The sequence below is a fragment of the Diospyros lotus genome, chromosome 2 (assembly GCF_014633365.1).
Source record: "Diospyros lotus cultivar Yz01 chromosome 2, ASM1463336v1, whole genome shotgun sequence".
Classification (NCBI taxonomy): Eukaryota; Viridiplantae; Streptophyta; class Magnoliopsida; order Ericales; family Ebenaceae; genus Diospyros; species Diospyros lotus.
The window spans coordinates 4,531,910-4,548,744 of NC_068339.1; the positions used below are offsets into that span (position 1 = coordinate 4,531,910).

Genomic DNA, 16,835 nt, shown 5'->3' on the forward strand with positions numbered 1-16,835 from the left:
AAAATCAAAGAAAAAATTAGCAACCAGATCTCATCAATTTGAATTTCAATTAAAGAACAGCATTATAAACAAATCAAAGGACATCTTTCAACATTTTCATCTCATTGTTTTAGCAATAACAAAATTCTTTAACTTAAAAATACATATTCTATACAATTAATTAAAGAATAATATATATATATAAATTATAAAAGCAATCAAATTACAAACAGTCTGCATGTATGAAGACAAACAAATTCCCCAATACCTCGGTGATTTGAGGTTAAATTTTGTCAATTCCAATTGGGTTCTGAAGTTTTTACATACCTCCGCCACAGGAGGTTGATTTTGGGTCCAAAACGGAGGCCAATTGGCGATGCCCGCTACCTGTTTGGCGAAATGCCTGACTGGGATTCCATTGAATTTCTTCAACAGAAAACTCAAATAGGGAAAAAAAAAAAAAAGAAAAACATGGGGGGAGAAGTCTGTCAGACCACCGCAAGACCATCCCAGCCAGGCGAAGCTGGCCGAGAACGATCCTCTACAGCTCCGACGGCTGTAACGCCGACAGAACCGTTAATCACGCTCTGGTCAAGCGGCCATGGATCATCCACCGGACTTAGGTTCCTGTCTCCTTAGAACTCAAGGACACAGAGGTACGAGCCTATAGAACAGATCCTGTTCAAGTAAGGTCGTGTCCGTCTCTCCTCTGCTCCAGTAATATATTCTATACTTTCTATGACTATTATTCCGATGTGGGACTAATACTTGTTCTTTAGTAATATGCTTTATTTTCGAACCTTCAATGACCATTCGATTAGATCTGGACATAAAAATAAATTGGCTTTATCGGTTTAACGTATGATTTGGACCTTTTAAGGAGACTAGAGCTACTGCAGGGCAAGCCACTAAGTGAGTCTTGATGGGTCATGCTAATTGTGCTCATTTATACCTGTTTAAGATTATATTATACTTATTAAAAATTCATTTCCCAACATTTTATTTTAATATTTGACATTTATATTCATATTCTATATCTATTTCTAAATTTCAAAGGTTAGATATTAAAATTTCAATTTTTTTTCATATTTAAAAATTAAATATTTGTTTCCATTTAATATTCCTGTATATATTTAAAAGATAATTATATGGACCTCTCTTAAAAATAAGTGAAACTTTACTCAATACCCCTCTTTTTTTTTTCTTTCTGACAATTAAGCTTACACTCTAATTTGAGGTGAAAAAAAGTAAATATATTTATAAATATAATTATTATCTATATCATCTTATCTTTATAATTTTTATATTTATTTATTTTTTAAAAAATACGTATATTATTATTTAATTATTTTATCTCTTTTTATTTTTATTCAAATAAAATTTTTTATTTTTAAATAATAAAAATATAGCAAATGATAGCTAATTGCTTTATTATTTGGGAAATTATTATATTATTATTTGAGTCAGACAAATTTTATATTAATCAACACGATATTGCGAGAAGGGGAGAGGGTAAGTCGGACCCCATAGGTCCCACACCCCTCCCCTTAATTTGCCTATATTAGACAAATTTTATATTGTCTAAACGCGACTAACAGGAAATTTGTCTAATTGTTTTACCCGTGTCTCCCCCAAGCATGACGTTACGTTAAAATATCGGGTTTAGTTTGAAATAAATTAAAATAAATCTGGAAAAAAAAGTAAAAATTTTCAAACAGAATCATGGGTCCTCCTCCTCCTCCATTAACAATACGCAAAAGACGAGGAGTATGCCCAGGAAACTGCGTTCCTTCCTTCCTTTGCCTTCCTCTCTTCATCTTCACCTTTTTTCTTCCTTTCCCCTTTCCACATTCCAATATGAAGTCGACAAAAAGAAAAAGAAACCCGCCTTCTCGTTTTCTCTGGCTTTCTCACAAACCAAACAAAGAAAAATTTTGTAAACTTTATTCTCAATCACTTTTAAAATTCACATAGCAAATTGCCTTCTAATACAGCATGCACACCAAGTATGAGATGATTCCTCTAATCAAGATGATTTTGACTCCAAATACATGCCCAAACATATATATATATGTATATAATGTTCATTCTAAGAACAGAGAGAACAAATTAAAGCATCACCAATGAAATCTTGGACCGGAGAATTGCAATCATGGTCTCCAGCATCCAGCCCCATGAGTGCTCCAGGGTCCTCCACATGCGTAGCAGAACTGAAATCTACACCTGCAACCACAGCCAAGAATTCATTAGCATCACTACTTTTCTTTTACATGATTCCCAGATTTTCCCGAGAAAACAAAGAGAAAAAGACGACTGACCTGCAAGTTATGTGGAGGCAACCCTCTGTTTTCTCCACATAGTATTTACAGTGAGGGCATCTGGCCCAGCTCTTACTCTTGGCCAACTTTCTCACCATCAAATCCTCTCTCCCCCTTTCATGTTCTTTCAATCCCTGAAACTCCTCGCACGCGATCTCGCCGTGCCAAGGCACGTAGCACTGCGCGCAGAACAATCTATGGCAAATCGGGCACTCCGATTGCCTTATCACTGCCCGCTCATCGATCACCAACATCGCGGAACAGTCACTGTACGGGCAGTAGAACTTCTCGGACTCCGGAATCACAGATTCGCACAGCAACTCGTCCCAACGCGCCACCATTTCGGTGGACACCCTCGGCCGGCAGTCGTCGAGTTCCAGCACGCCGTCGCACTCCCAGGCGGGGCACGGAACGAGCGGCGCATTCTCGCCGAGCTTGACGGCGATGTGCTGGCTTATGCAGTCGGAGCAGAAGGAATGGGCGCAACTGTCAATTCGGAACATCTCCTCGGCGTCTTTCTTCTCGGCGCAAATCTCGCAGAAGCTATGGGACGATTGGCCGGATTCCTTCACCGCCACGACGTCGGTTTCCGGGACAGAAACCGGATTGAACTGCAACTGGATCGTTAGCGGCGGATTGGGAGTTAGGGCTAGAGAAGCGATGAGGGACGACATGAGAGCTTCTTGGAGCTGCAACTGCTCGGCGTAATTGGAATCGGAAACGGGGAACATCTCGTGTTCGTGTTCGATGGAGAGCGCGGAGAAGTAGAAATCATCTACGGTTTGAACACTGGAGAGGGAACCCAATTGCTGCTGCGCCATATTTCGCGGACCTTTTTACTTCTTCTTCGTCTTCTTCTTTCTCGCAGTGGCAGATCAATCAAATGTTATATGGATATGATATTTTGCAAAGCAAAACAAATGAGTTAAGGAACATAATTAATGAAATGAAATCGGAATTCTTGGCTCCCAAGCAAGCAGCCAGCTCTCATTGGCTGTGGCCTGTGGTGGTTACTGCTTGCTCTTTGCCTTTTTTCACACTCGCTACTGTTTTTGTATGGGTCAATGCCGGTCAACATTACTACTCCCCGCTTCATTTATTTTTTCCCAAAATTCCAAAAACTTTAAATTTCGAATCTTTCATATTTCATAATTCATAACATAATTTTTCCTTTTTTATTATAATTAAAGAGAGAAGAGTTGAATTTTGTGTAATATATGTTAAATTACCAATGCTTAACAGAAAGGCGTAACTACAAAAATTAAAAATTACGTACATGACATCTTAAAAAAATTTTAAATTATAATTGTTTTTCATAAAAATAATATACAGTCTAGTAATAGTGTAGTACACCCGTAACCATCTTTTGATACTTTTATCACTTATGTGAGAATTGACCGACGCAAAGAGCAGGCGTGGGCCCGGCCGAGGGCCCACAACCCCCCTCCGCCTCCTAGTCCCCCGCGTTGCATAACTATCACCACCAAAATTAGATTGGAAAATTAACCCTTCTTTTCTAAGGTGGTGGACAAGCAGGAGGCCATTTGCCTGTACAAAATATTTTTTTTTTTTTTAATTTCAGTTTTATATAATAAATATATTTTAATATTTTGTGTTTAAAAAATAATATTGATTTTTAGAAAATTTGGAAGAGATAATTTTTTATATTTTTCTATTTATAGTATAAATTTAAAAAATTGAAATATTCATTTTTTAATAAGAAATTCAAGCATTTAAAATAAATAAATATATATATATATTTTCTCCAACAGAAGAACATTTCTTTCCTAGAAATAACTCAGAAGAAATATAGAGAAAACCGAAAGGTGGGAGAAGAAAGGGAAGAAGTAGAAGCAGCAGCAGAGGTAAAGAGATGAGACATCAAGAGAACACAAGAAAGAAAAATATCACTTTTATTGAAATGATCAAAACTTTGAATACATGGAAAGCCTATTTATAGGCTCACTTACAGTCCTAACTGCGACATAATAATTTTGAAATACTAACTATAATCATCTCAACTATACACATATTAACACAGAGAAGGTTTGAATGATGAATCGGAAGCTTGGAAGAGCTGCTAGCTGAAGACAAACTGGAGAACAAAATGTCTCTTCATGCCCAATCAATCCCATGAGATGCAACCAAGCTGCCTCCTTAATCTTCTTTAGAAAGAATGTCCTAATCCCGAACCTGTCGTAGTAAAAACATTCAAGCATGTTGGTTAACGAACCTGATTTACCAATTACCGCCATTCAATAGTGAGATCGGATAGAAACGGAGAAAAGCGACAGCAGCAGCTAGAAGCTGTACCAAGATAGCCTGAGCCTTTAACTCTTCCAAATTGAAATTCCAGCAACTAATTCCTGGGTTATATTCATTCTACAAACAGGTAAAAAAAAAAAAAGAAGTAAATATATAAAACCTGTTACTGAAAGGGCCTATCCTTGAACTAAAAAGGGAAAAAAGAAAACTGGATACAGATTCCACAGAGAAAACAAAGGTTGCATTAATTTCCATACAGAAACTTCCATTGAAAAATAAGTGCAGAAGGAATTAAGGATCAATGTAAGCTATATATATGTGCATGGCAACAAAGGCAATAAGGAAGTTATCATTCAAATTAAAAGAAGAAAAAGAAAAGACTTGTATGAGGAAAAAGTAAAGAAGTGATAATATAGGGCTGCTGGGTCTTTTCTCATCGTTCTGAAATCTGGGTTTGAGGAGGTTCTGATGATGGTTTAGGCCAAGCTTTTTCGCATTGATCTGTATCTCCACTAGTTCAATATCCATGAATTATGAATCATGAATCGATTTTTGTTTCTAATTAATTGGTAATTAAGGTCTGTTCGTGAAGCAGCTAAAGGTTGGAAAATGAGGCATATTAATAGTTGCTCATACTGATTTCAAGCTTGTTCTCCAGTCATAGTCATCCTGGAGGTTTGTTAGTGAAGCTACCTACTATCGTGACCTTAAAGACTAAAACAAACAATCGTTAATCTCAACTTAAGTTAGCAATGGATCCAGAATTCAAACCTGTGACGTTGCCTCTTTCTGACCATCTTGTATTTTCTTCTGAGAAAGTACATCTCCTTTCATCTGTAAATGAGAATTAGTTCTACCCTCTTTAATTAGTAATAGCTCACACTCCTATGCGCAAGCCAAAGAACATCCTCTCAAAAATTAACCCACTGACCTTCAAGTCTTTCTCATTGGCACCGAGAGGAGCAGGAAGCCGCTTCAGGAGAGTTTTAGCAATGTAATCACTGGACCTTGCTTGCTTGAAAAAGGAATGCTTTAACAACTTCTTCGCAGACGGCCGTTTTGAGGGATCTTTTACCAAGCAGCTAGCAATCATCTGCTTAAAGGACTACAGGCCAGAAGAAAATTAAATAAGAAAAGAAAAAATAAAAACAAAAGCAATAATTCCACATGCAATAATCACAACCAGGCTTAGTTTTACAGCTCGATCGTAGGCACAAACCTTTGAGAACTTCTTGTCTCTCTCATAATCAAGGCCAGGTGGCGCATTTTGCAACGTCATAAGTAGTACCTGACAGTTTTAGCTCACCTTCAGACTTAATCAGGTTTCCATAAAAGATGCATGTCGTATATGTAATGTACGTACCTTCATCGGGGGATAATTTGAAAAAGGAGGATGGCCATGGGCCAGTTCTATAGCAGTAATGCCAAAAGACCAAATGTCGGCCCTGCACCAATATCGTCAAATATGAACATGCAATTGGGAAAAAAGAAGCAAGACTATTTGCAAGAAATATATGTATAGCACATACTTGAAGTCATAACCGTGCAATTGCTCCACAACCTCAGGTGCCATCCTGCAAAAGAAACACAGATCATAAACTTGAAGTAAGACAGCATGATTCTGTAGCCCAGCGCGAGCGATGCATTGCGTCATCGTTCTAGTGCCTGCAAAGTGCGTGCCAACCAGCTAAAGATGATCCACTAAATTAATATATGACCAATTAAACTTAAAAGAGGAAATCGAGAGATGGCGTGCCAGCACGGTGTCCCCGCAAATGTATTCCTTGTTCTTTGCCTATTGCCTGAATCAAACAAACAAGCAGATACGCCGAAGTCACTTAGCTTAACCCCACCGCGTGCATCAATGAGAATATTTCCAGCCTGTTGGAAATGAATAACTTACCGATTAGTGCAACACAAATAGATGTTTATGGGATAATAATGAAGTAACAAACTTTATTAACAACATGTAGGTAGTTCTATCTGCACGATTAACTAAGGAGTAGTTCCTAAGAAAAAAAAACAGGACAAACGCATTTGTCGGCCACGAATAATATTAGCTTGAAACCATTAGTGACACAACCAGCACGCCATGTCCTAATTAAGACACCTAGAAATTAGAAATAAGATATAGGTAGCGAGACAGTTAAAAATCAAACTACGTACGTACTGACCTTGACATCTCGATGAATGTGTCCTTCGTCGTGCAAATACTCCAAGCCCTTCAATACCTCCCGCAGTACAGTGGCAATGGCAACCTCCTCAAGACCATCAGGATATGCAGACTTCAATATGTGGGAACAAGAACCCATTGCCATGTATGGCATGACGACCCAAATCTCATGGTCACTAACAAAAGAGCAATGTGACTTGAGAACATTCACGTGATCGAACAGGACCATTGTCTGTGCTTCGCGAGATATCTTGTTCTGCAAGATGAAGCCATGGCAGCATGAGTTGAAACAACTTAAGTACGTAAATGACAGCTCCACAATAAGAAGAAGAAAATACTTACGTACAATAGGAAAAAGCTCACAACATGACCAATTGACATGGAGAAAAAGCATATTAATTAATTATCCGAATCTAAAAATCATATAGGCCAAGAGGAATACCAGATCGTTGTTGCGGGATTCAATATCAATAATCTTGATGGCGACGACCTCGTTGAGGGGGACACAGAGGGCGCGGCAAACCGAAGCGCTACCACCAAGCCCTACCTCTTCATACAGAGCGTAGTGCTCGCGTCCAATTGGATACTTCTTCTTCTTCTCCATTCCTCTTCGCATATATTCCTTTAGGGCTTCTTCTCAATGCGAACGATCTCCTTCGCTACGGAAACAGAAAGCAATTCAAGAAATAGAACAACGCGCGAATGGAGATTGCAGGCGATATATAATGCAAGTGTTGTCTGCAAGGAATTATGCGCTGACGACGAAGCGATCAAATCCACGGACAATCCGTCGTTGTTCATGTTCAGTTTCATGCACCCTCATTCTCTCGCCGTCCTTCCCAATGAATGCAGACAGAGTTTTGAACAAAACTTGCGTCACTGGGAGTGGGAGTGGGACTACCTATCTATCTATTTATACTGCATATATATGTTTGTTATAGCTTACTTTGGAAGCAACTTACAAAATATAAAATATATTTTGTCGCAAATTAATTAATTTGGAAGCATGCTTACGCAAATATCCGTCGTCTTTGGACCCCATATATATATTGTATTTTATTTATCTCAAATTAGAAAATAAAATATTACAAACTTACAATTTTAAATGTGCAAAATTTAAAATTACACATTAAATCATGTCAATTATTATGCATCAAATATCAAATGATTTTTATTGACTCAAAACTTAGAATTCAAATGATTTAATTATCTTTATAAAACTCAATCATTTTTTGTAAATAAATAAACTTTTCATCTCAAGACAAGTACAATAAATAAAATGATTTGTTAAATGGACATAAATATTTTAATATTTTAAATGGGTCCCTTTATTTTTGCTTTTGTAGACTTATAAAATGTCACCCCTACTTAATTTTAAACAAATATCCAATGAATGCACATGAATTCAACGTACGGTCTAATCGATAAACATGATAATTTATGAGTTTAAAAATGATTATCAACATCTAATTTACTTCATTATTATCAAATCATCACATCACCAATTACGATAAACAATCTTGAATTGTTGAGGCCGGAGCCATTAGAATCAATCACCCCTTTCATGCTTTTTTTTTTTTTTTTAACTTTTTCAATATTTTCTTAGTCATTTTCCAAGAAATAAATACTTAGAAAGTCTAATCACTTTCCTGGTGTCCATTTATTTATATATTAATTTTTCCCAATAATTATTATATTCAACTTTTGGAAAACAACAGCATTATCAACTTTTCTTAATTGATTAATTATAGCTAGCAAATTTATATGGAATTTGGGTACCCTTTGAGTTGCAAAAATTGTTAACGCAATTTTAAATTAAATAGAAAAAATAAAATCATGCATCTATTCATTAGAAAATCTATATAGAATTTGGCTACCTTTTATAAGTCAACCAAAATAAGTGAATAGTTGCATATATAAACCTTATTTAAAAAACATAAACATATGATTAAAGACGATAGATAAAAATCAAACTATCTAATTTACACTAAAATTAAGGTTAGATAATAACCCACCCTTGCCTTCCTACGTCGACAACATACGACAATTTATATATTTTTTTTTTATGTTGAAAAGAATCTTATCCTGTTGTCATTTTCCAGAGAAAGACCATTACGTCCCTCTGTTGCGGCTGGTGGGTCCGGTCCCCACTGCTGGACCCACTAACCCAATCAAAGTAAGAAACTTTTTTCTTGTTCTCTTCCTCAGTGGGTGGATTTTCACAATGATATAATAGAAATATATTATTTTTCATGATGTGACAAAAACTCTTACCCGCGAACTCGTAGAGACGAGTCTAAATTTGTTACCGTTAAGTTGCGTAATCCTACAGTCAAATAAAATTGATATTACAATCAAAATTAAGAATCAACACAATGAAGTGCAATTATCTTAATGTATGTATGTCTAAACACCCTTTCCAGTGACCATTATATATTAAGAGTGACATTATATGCTTTTTCATTGGACAGCCCCGATTTAAGCCGATTGCTATGAGCTTCTACCCCGATTCCTATTATTTATTTATAGGCCTATATATTCATTCTTTATGTAATGATCATTATCAAATAACTAGCTTCTTTTCTTTTTATTTAATTTACTGATTGAATTTGGAGACTTTTTTAAAAAATCGAATAAACAAGAATTGCAGTCTTGGTTGGAGTGTGAAATTCATTAGAGTCAATACTAACTCTCGAATTTCCAAATCAACAGGGGTTCATGCCTTCACATTTACCAAATGTTACCGTTATTATATTGTTTATCATAGAGATCATTTATATTGCATGTATATATATAAAGGTCGCCGGAACCTATACAACAAACAGGGTCGCGGGAACTCAAGGCCCCCGTTTGAAACCGGAAAACGAGTACATAGCCCACGGCCACCGCCGAATCACACCATCAAAACTCTAGCCCGAAACGATTTCCCCATCCAAATCGGCGAACGCCGAACACCCAAATCACCAGAGGTCAAACGTCGAAACCCGAAAGTCAAAATCAACATCCAGTAATATATAAATATCATGAGGATGCTGGATCAAAACAAACGTCGCCGGTGACCAAGAACCGAACTGGGCGATCATTCAGGGCAACCCAGGATCGCAAAACACCATCGTCGATCGGAGGAGGGCACCGAGAGCACAGAAACGATCGGTGAACCGGGCCGTTTAAAGCACAAGAATCCAAGATTAAAAGAGAACAGAAGGAGGGGAACAATCGGTGGGATGCACGGAACATACCAGAAATTAGCCGAAAATTGACAAGAACGGAATTGCAGATTCTTGGAAGACGAGGAAGAAGTGGCTCTTCTTTGGGGTAGGACGAGAGAAACCAAGGTCCCCTCTTTTTAATAGTGCTGCCGTAACCCAAATGGGCTAGGAATTCTCCTTCTCTCTTTGGGCTGATAAAGAGTGGGCCGGAGCCCACTTCCTTATATATATATATTATTATTTTGGTTTATATAATATATTCATATTATATCAACTAATTAGTCTATTTTCTTATTATCTATAAATTTTTGAATTATTAGACACCACCACAGTGAATTAAGTCTATTTCATAGACTTTATTTAACATTGTGTGTGTATACTTTTGCAAATACCATTTCCAATATTTATCAAGAAATAATGCCTTCAAGAAATGTTTAACCAAAAATGATTTCTTTTATATAATAAAATAATTCTAGTATCACAGACCGTACAGAAAGTCTCGCAATGAAATAAATTGTACAGAAATTCAAGTATTAGAGAATATAATAACTCTCCTATTATTCATTTATTGCATTTCTATAAATATTCTTGTTTATATATAGTTATTTAATTTAAAAAACATTAATAACTATAAACTTTCGGAAGTTACTAACAAAAATAAATAAATAAATAAATAAACATTGCAGTTAATTATAAATTAAAACCTATAGTTTTTAGAAAATAAATTCTCAAATTTTCTTCATTTTTTTTCATTATTCTCTTTTTTCTGTCTTTCCATTTATTTGCTTCTTTTTATTAAACTGACATTATTTATTTAATATGACATATTTATTTATTTTTCTATCAACCATCTTTCTTTTTTTTATAGGTCTAGATTATTTGATACCATTGTTGTTAAAATCCCGATTTTACGCGTACGATTTTATGATTTTACGATTTGAAGACCCCCAAACGATTCAAATCCCATGTAAAATCCAATTTGGGATAAAATCCTATAAAATCTCAATTTTACATGTACGATTTTACGATTTTACGCTTCAGAGATCCCCAAACGATTTTACGATTCAAAGACCTCTATTGATTTAAGTTGTAATTTAGAGGATGCTTCCAACGTCTCAATGTCACATAGCATTTGACATTGGAACTTATGCAATGAATTGTTATATTTTGCCTCTAAATTAGAACTTGATTTAACATTGATTACATAAATTCCAATGTCACATAGCATCTAACATTAATTGCATAAGTTCCAATTTACTTGATTTAAATTATAATTTTTACTTAATTTAACATTGATTGCATAAGTAAATCAAGACAAACAAGTAATTAATTAATGGACCACCCAACCCCAAATTGGGATATTACTTGATTTAATCAATGTTAGATAAAGAAAAAATTGCAATCTAAATCTAATGGAAGACATTGGAAGCATCCTCTAAAGAATTTTAAGCTATATTTTACCTCTAAATTACCTATATTTTGTCTCTAAATTGCCTATACCAACCTGCTAGTTTTTGAACTATATTTGAGAAGTATCATTTTTTGAATTATAATAAGGAATAATCAAGTTATTAAATAATATTAATTCATTTTTTACAAAATTATATTATTATAAACATATATTTACAAAAATTAAAAGGTATTTTTAATTATCTCTAAAATCTTACGATTTTACGATTCGATTTTACGATCTGATTTTATGGACCCTTTGTCGATCCTACTTAAAATCCCGATTTTAACAACCTTGTTTGATACATTTAAATATGTCATATTAAATGAATATTTAATAAGAGTTTAAAAATATTTCCGTGCATAATGAATCAACATGTTGTTACTTGATATAATTATAGAGGTGCAACGTCAGATTATTATTAACCTTCAATCAAGATGCAGTTACGACAATCATTTTATTAATTTGGAGTTAATTCAAATAACTTTTTGGATTAATTCTTCTTTTTTTTTCCTGTAAATTTTTTAGATTAATTTTTCATCCCTAAATAGTGACAATTAACTTAATAGTCACCCGCTGAATGCAAGAATCATATAATTTAATGAATTGTAATAGATAAAAAAAAATATAAAGATTAACAATACATATAAATTAAACTAAGCAAAATTATTATGTTGTGGACGCCAGCAGTTTCAGAGGGGGGCATGAGTCCCATCATGGGAGAGGTGGAGCCCACAGACCACCTCCCTTATTCGCCCATCATCTCTCTTAAAACTAAATTTTTCTCACCTTGATTCTCTAGTCAGTAGCAAAAATATTTTCTCGATCTATGCGTGTGAATCTCAAACGACAAACCTCAATTAATTATTATTGTACCAGAAAAAAAAAATTAAATATAATAATAGTTTTGAAAATACCTTCCCCCTCAACTGATTAATTTATTTATTGTTTTACCCCCATCTCCCCCCAAACATAACGTAAAAATATGGGGTTTAGTTTGAAATACTTTAAAATAAATTTGGGAAGAGAAAATTTCCAAACAGAATCATGGGTCCTCCCTCCTCCTCCTCCATTACCAATAGGCAATAGACAACAACGAGTCTGCCCAGGAAACTGCGTTCCTTCCTTTCCCTTCCTCTCTTCATCTTTACCCTTTTTCTTCCTTTTCCCCTTTCCCCATTCCAATATGAAGTCGATCAAAAGAAAAAGAAACCCGCCTCCTCTCTTCATCTTTACCCTTTTTCTTCCTTTTCCCCTTTCCCCATTCCAATATGAAGTCGATCAAAAGAAAAAGAAACCCGCCTTCTCGTTTTCTCTGGCTTTCTCACAAACCAAACAAAGAAAAATTACGTAAACTTTCTTCCCAATCACTTTAAAATTCACATAGCAAATTACCTTCTAATACAGCATGCGCGGCACAAGTATGAGATGCTTCCTCTAATCAAGATGATTTTGACTCCAAATACATGCCCAAACATATATATATATATGTATATAATGTTCATTCTAAGAACAGGGAAAACAAATTAAAGCATCACCAATGAAATCTAGGACCGAAGAATTGCAATGCAATCATGGTCTCCGGCATTCCGCCCCATGAGTGTCGCTCCAAGTTTCTCCACATGCATAGCAGAACTGAAATCTACACCTGCAACCACAGCCACGAATTCATTAGCATCACTACTTTTCTTTTACATGATTCCCAGATTTTCCCGAGAAAACAAAGAGAAAAAAAGATGACTGACCTGCAAGTCATGTGGAGGCAACCCTCTGTTTTCTCCACATAGTATTTACAGTGAGGGCATCTCTTCCAGCTCTCACTCTTCGCCAATTCTCTCACCATCAGATCCTCTCTCCCCCTTTCATCTTCGTTCAATCCCTGAAACTCCTCGCACGCGATCTCGCCGTGCCAAGGCACGTAGCACTGCGCGCAGAACAATCTATGGCAAATCGGACACTCCGATTGCCTTATCAGTGACCCCTCATCGTTCACCAACATTGCGGAACAGTCACTGAACGGGCAGTAGAACTTCTCGGACGCCGGAATCACAGATTCGCACAGCAACTCGTCCCAACGCGCCACCATTTCGGTGGACACCCTCGGCCGGCAGTCGTCGAGTTCCAGCACGCCGTCGCATTCCCAGGCGGGGCACGGAACGACCAGCGCATTCTCGCCGAGTTTGACGGCGATGTGCTGGCTTATGCAGGCGGAGCAGAAGGAATGGGCGCAACTGTCGATTCGGAACATCTCCTCGGCGTCCTTCTTCTCTGCGCAAATCTCGCAGAACCTATGGGACGATTGGCCAGATTCCTTCGCCCCCACGACGACGGTTTCCGGGACAGAAACCGGAGTGACCTGGAACTGGATCGTTAGCGGCGGATTAGGGGTTAGGGTTTGAGAAGCGATGACGGACGACATGAGAGCTTCTTGGAGCTGCAACTCCTCGGCGTACAAGGAATCGGAAATGGGGAACACCTCGTCTTCGTGCTCGTTGGAGAGCGCGGAGAAGTACAAATCATCTACGGTTTGAACACTGGAGAGGGAACCCAATTCCTGCGCCATATTTCGCGGACCTTTCCACTTCTTCTTCTTCTTCTTCTTCTTCTTTCCCTCTCTCGCAGCGGAAGATCAATCAATTTATATGGATATAAATAATGATTTGCATAAAAAATGAATTAAGGAACATAATTAATTAATGAAATTGGAATACTTTGCTCCCAAGCAGGCAGCTCTCATAGGCTGCGGTGGCCTGTGGTTGCTCTGTCTTTCGTCTTCTTTCACTCTCACTACTATTGTATTTGTACGGGTCAATGCTGGTCAACATTCCTCCCCACTTCATTTATTTTTTCCCAAAATTCCGAAAAGTAAAATTCCAAATCTTTGATATTTCACAACTTAATTTGTCAGACGAAAAGGTAAATTTCCTTTTAAAAGATGACTTATAATTTAAATTATTTCCTCAAATATGTTTGTAGTTTAAAAGAAGAATAATTTTTTTATTTTTAAGTTCAGTTTTATAATTAAAGTTATTTTAATATTTTATTGTTTAAAAAATAATATTGATTTTTAGAAAATTTAGAAGATGCAATTTTTTTTACATCAATTTTATTTGATTATAATAATATTTTTTTTTTCAAATATTGCTTAATGATGAAGTCAAAGAAAGGAACTTGATTAGTACTTTTTCAAGCTGTAATTATTGTTTCGTCCTGTGTCTAATGAGAATAATAAACAATTGAGTCTACATTGAGAAACAAAATTAACAATTGAGTCTAGATTCTTAATCTTACTCGTAACATTAAGCATGATATGGTTGATAGCCTTAATTAAAATTAACATAATTGTACAATAACTATAGGCTACCCACAGTCAAAAGATACCCGTCAGGCTTATATGTCAATATCATCATCATCTTAATAAAAAAAGCCTTTCATTTGTTACATGCATATATATTACTAACCATGGCTAAAATGGAATCATACGTATGAGGGCAATTAATTAATTAATGTTAAAAGGGGTTTAAGCTCATTACCACTGCCACGACAACCCACTCCGGGACGAATTTAAAGTGGGGGCGCGATGGAGGCATTTGCCCCTTAAAAAGAACTCCTACTACTACTACTACTACTACTACTACTATATACAATTTTAGATTTGCCCCTATAAATGTAGTGCCTCCACCCCTCCCCAAAATAAGCCCATAATACTTGATTTAATTTTAATTTTGCCACTACTTTATTAAAAATGCACTCGATGGTAGATGCACTTTTATATATATGCCATTAAGAAAGAAGAGCTTCTAAGAGAAGCCTCCTCTTCTTTCTTTAACACTTCAATGGGAACGGGTTGACGTTTTAGAAATTAACAAGTGGGTCTCTTTTTCTTCCTCCCTTTACTTTCTCGGCTTCTCTTCATCCTCTCTCTCTTTCTTTGAAGCTATATGAAGGAGTGATGTAGTCACAGACAAATTCCACATTAGAAAACCACTCATCAAAGGACTATCAACTGACAATGATGTTGACACGAAAAAAAAAAAAAAATCCTCCTTACAAACTTTTTTTGAAAATTGATTTGGATGATTTTTTTGAATTAAAGAACAAATTTTAAATTACCATTCAAATGATCGAGATAAAATTTAAAAAAAATTATTTGCTAAAGGGTCCATGTCAATCTCACGAACGTGATTTTCGACAATGAACAATTGAAAAAATACAAAAGCGATTTGTTCTAACTTTATTTAAATAGATTAGTACTTGATTAGATTATATAGTATAATTAAAAATACAACTTTTTATCTATTTTGTTATTTTTATAGGTCAAAAATTGGAGAGCAAACAAGCGTAGAGGATTTACTAATTGGAAGAAGAAAATTTTCAAATTCATGTTGGCAAAAACAAAATCTAATGAATCAAAAACAATATATTTATGTTGCTTTTTAGACTCAATCAAATCAAGCTCAAAGAGATTATTGAAAATGTCTAACTGCAACAATTAATTGTATTTGATTTCTTTTACATCAAGGATGGGCTTTTTATGGCAATGATAAATAAGAGATTTCAGAAAATCATGGTAATTTTTATGATTTGTTGCTAATTATAATAAAATCATAAAGAATGTGGTTTTAGGAAATGACCGCAGAAATGTCAAACTTGTGCTCTTGAGATTCAAAAGGATATTGAGCATGTTATTTCAATCAAAACAACTAATGTTATTATTAATGATCTTTAAGATGATCTATTTGATATACTAATTAAAGTTACGATATGAAAAATCAAATAACAATTGTGTTACGATATGTAAATACAAAAATATGAGTAATTGAGCATTTTCTTAATATTGTGTATGTCTTAGACATTAGTGTTTTATCACTTAAAATTATCGATGGAAACATTATTCTCAAAGTATGACTTGAGTTTATTATGTCGTCAAGGACATGATGGGACTAGTGATAGGTTGTAATTTTGTATTAATTTTTATCTTAATTTTATACTATTTTTCTACATAAATGATGAGTTGATATAAATTTTACATAATTAAAATTTTTTTTTTTTTTGGTAGGAATCAAGTAAGGAGATAAATTTAAGAAATTGGGTTTTAGAATATATATTTTTGATTAATTTATAATATTATAAAATTAATAATTAATAAATATTAAAAAATTAATAGGAAAAAATCAACCGCGCAATTGCGGCAGAATTGGAAGAGTCCATTCGGAGACCGGCTAGGGCGGCCGCATGTATATATATTTATTATATATAATAAAGGAGAGAATTGCGGGGTGCGGCGGAAGCCGCAAGCCCGTCGCGGAAATTCAAAAAAAAGATTGGGAGTGGCGCACAGGAGGAGAATTGGAGACGGCAGAACTGCATGAAATTGAGGAATCATCATCCACGCAGCCACAAGGCCAAGCCGCATGCATGCATTCTTATTTATTAATTAA

The 16,835-nt window shown here is 35.4% G+C and overlaps 3 protein-coding genes and 1 non-coding gene across 4 annotated transcripts; all 4 read right to left on the reverse strand.

Annotated features, from left to right (window-relative positions):
* Nucleotides 1-461: 461 nt before the first annotated feature.
* On the reverse strand, nt 462-675 carry LOC127796090 (small nucleolar RNA U3). The gene has a single exon (XR_008021923.1). It is a non-coding gene; the product is annotated as a small nucleolar RNA U3 (small nucleolar RNA).
* Nucleotides 676-1,903: 1,228 nt separating this feature from the next.
* LOC127794205 (E3 ubiquitin-protein ligase RSL1-like) lies at nt 1,904-3,314 on the reverse strand. Its single transcript, XM_052325143.1, has 2 exons — nt 2,298-3,314; nt 1,904-2,202 (listed from the first exon to the last, which is right to left on the reverse strand). The coding sequence occupies exons 1-2, from the start codon at nt 3,116-3,118 to the stop codon at nt 2,130-2,132; spliced, it is 894 nt and encodes a 297-aa protein (XP_052181103.1). The 5' UTR covers nt 3,119-3,314; the 3' UTR covers nt 1,904-2,129.
* A 1,219-nt stretch (nt 3,315-4,533) lies between these two features.
* LOC127794202 (serine/threonine-protein kinase BLUS1-like) lies at nt 4,534-7,576 on the reverse strand. Its single transcript, XM_052325141.1, has 9 exons — nt 7,178-7,576; nt 6,737-6,991; nt 6,319-6,443; nt 6,092-6,136; nt 5,926-6,007; nt 5,782-5,850; nt 5,494-5,667; nt 5,334-5,396; nt 4,534-4,679 (listed from the first exon to the last, which is right to left on the reverse strand). Exons 1-9 carry the CDS (start codon nt 7,349-7,351, stop codon nt 4,536-4,538), a joined length of 1,131 nt encoding a protein of 376 aa, XP_052181101.1. The 5' UTR covers nt 7,352-7,576; the 3' UTR covers nt 4,534-4,535.
* Nucleotides 7,577-12,614: 5,038 nt separating this feature from the next.
* LOC127794203 (E3 ubiquitin-protein ligase RSL1-like) lies at nt 12,615-14,144 on the reverse strand. Its single transcript, XM_052325142.1, has 2 exons — nt 13,140-14,144; nt 12,615-13,042 (listed from the first exon to the last, which is right to left on the reverse strand). Exons 1-2 carry the CDS (start codon nt 13,955-13,957, stop codon nt 12,967-12,969), a joined length of 894 nt encoding a protein of 297 aa, XP_052181102.1. The 5' UTR covers nt 13,958-14,144; the 3' UTR covers nt 12,615-12,966.
* Between the last annotated feature and the right edge of the window lie 2,691 nt (nt 14,145-16,835).

What these genes read in the sequence shown, in the direction of transcription:
- LOC127794205 (XM_052325143.1), bottom strand. Translation starts at nt 3,118, where the DNA reads ATGGCGCAGCAGCAATTGGGTTCCCTCTCCAGTGTTCAAACCGTAGAT. An exon ending in TGCCTCCACATAACTTGCAG is followed by an intron (nt 2,203 to 2,297) that starts GTCAGTCGTCTT and finishes CTGTGGTTGCAG; the next exon opens with GTGTAGATTTCAGTTCTGCT.
- LOC127794202 (XM_052325141.1), bottom strand. Translation starts at nt 7,351, where the DNA reads ATGCGAAGAGGAATGGAGAAGAAGAAGAAGTATCCAATTGGACGCGAG. An exon ending in TTGCACGGTTATGACTTCAA is followed by an intron (nt 6,008 to 6,091) that starts GTATGTGCTATA and finishes ATATTGGTGCAG; the next exon opens with GGCCGACATTTGGTCTTTTG. An exon ending in AGAAAGAGGCAACGTCACAG is followed by an intron (nt 4,680 to 5,333) that starts GTTTGAATTCTG and finishes ACCTGTTTGTAG; the next exon opens with AATGAATATAACCCAGGAAT.
- LOC127794203 (XM_052325142.1), bottom strand. Translation starts at nt 13,957, where the DNA reads ATGGCGCAGGAATTGGGTTCCCTCTCCAGTGTTCAAACCGTAGATGAT. An exon ending in TGCCTCCACATGACTTGCAG is followed by an intron (nt 13,043 to 13,139) that starts GTCAGTCATCTT and finishes CTGTGGTTGCAG; the next exon opens with GTGTAGATTTCAGTTCTGCT.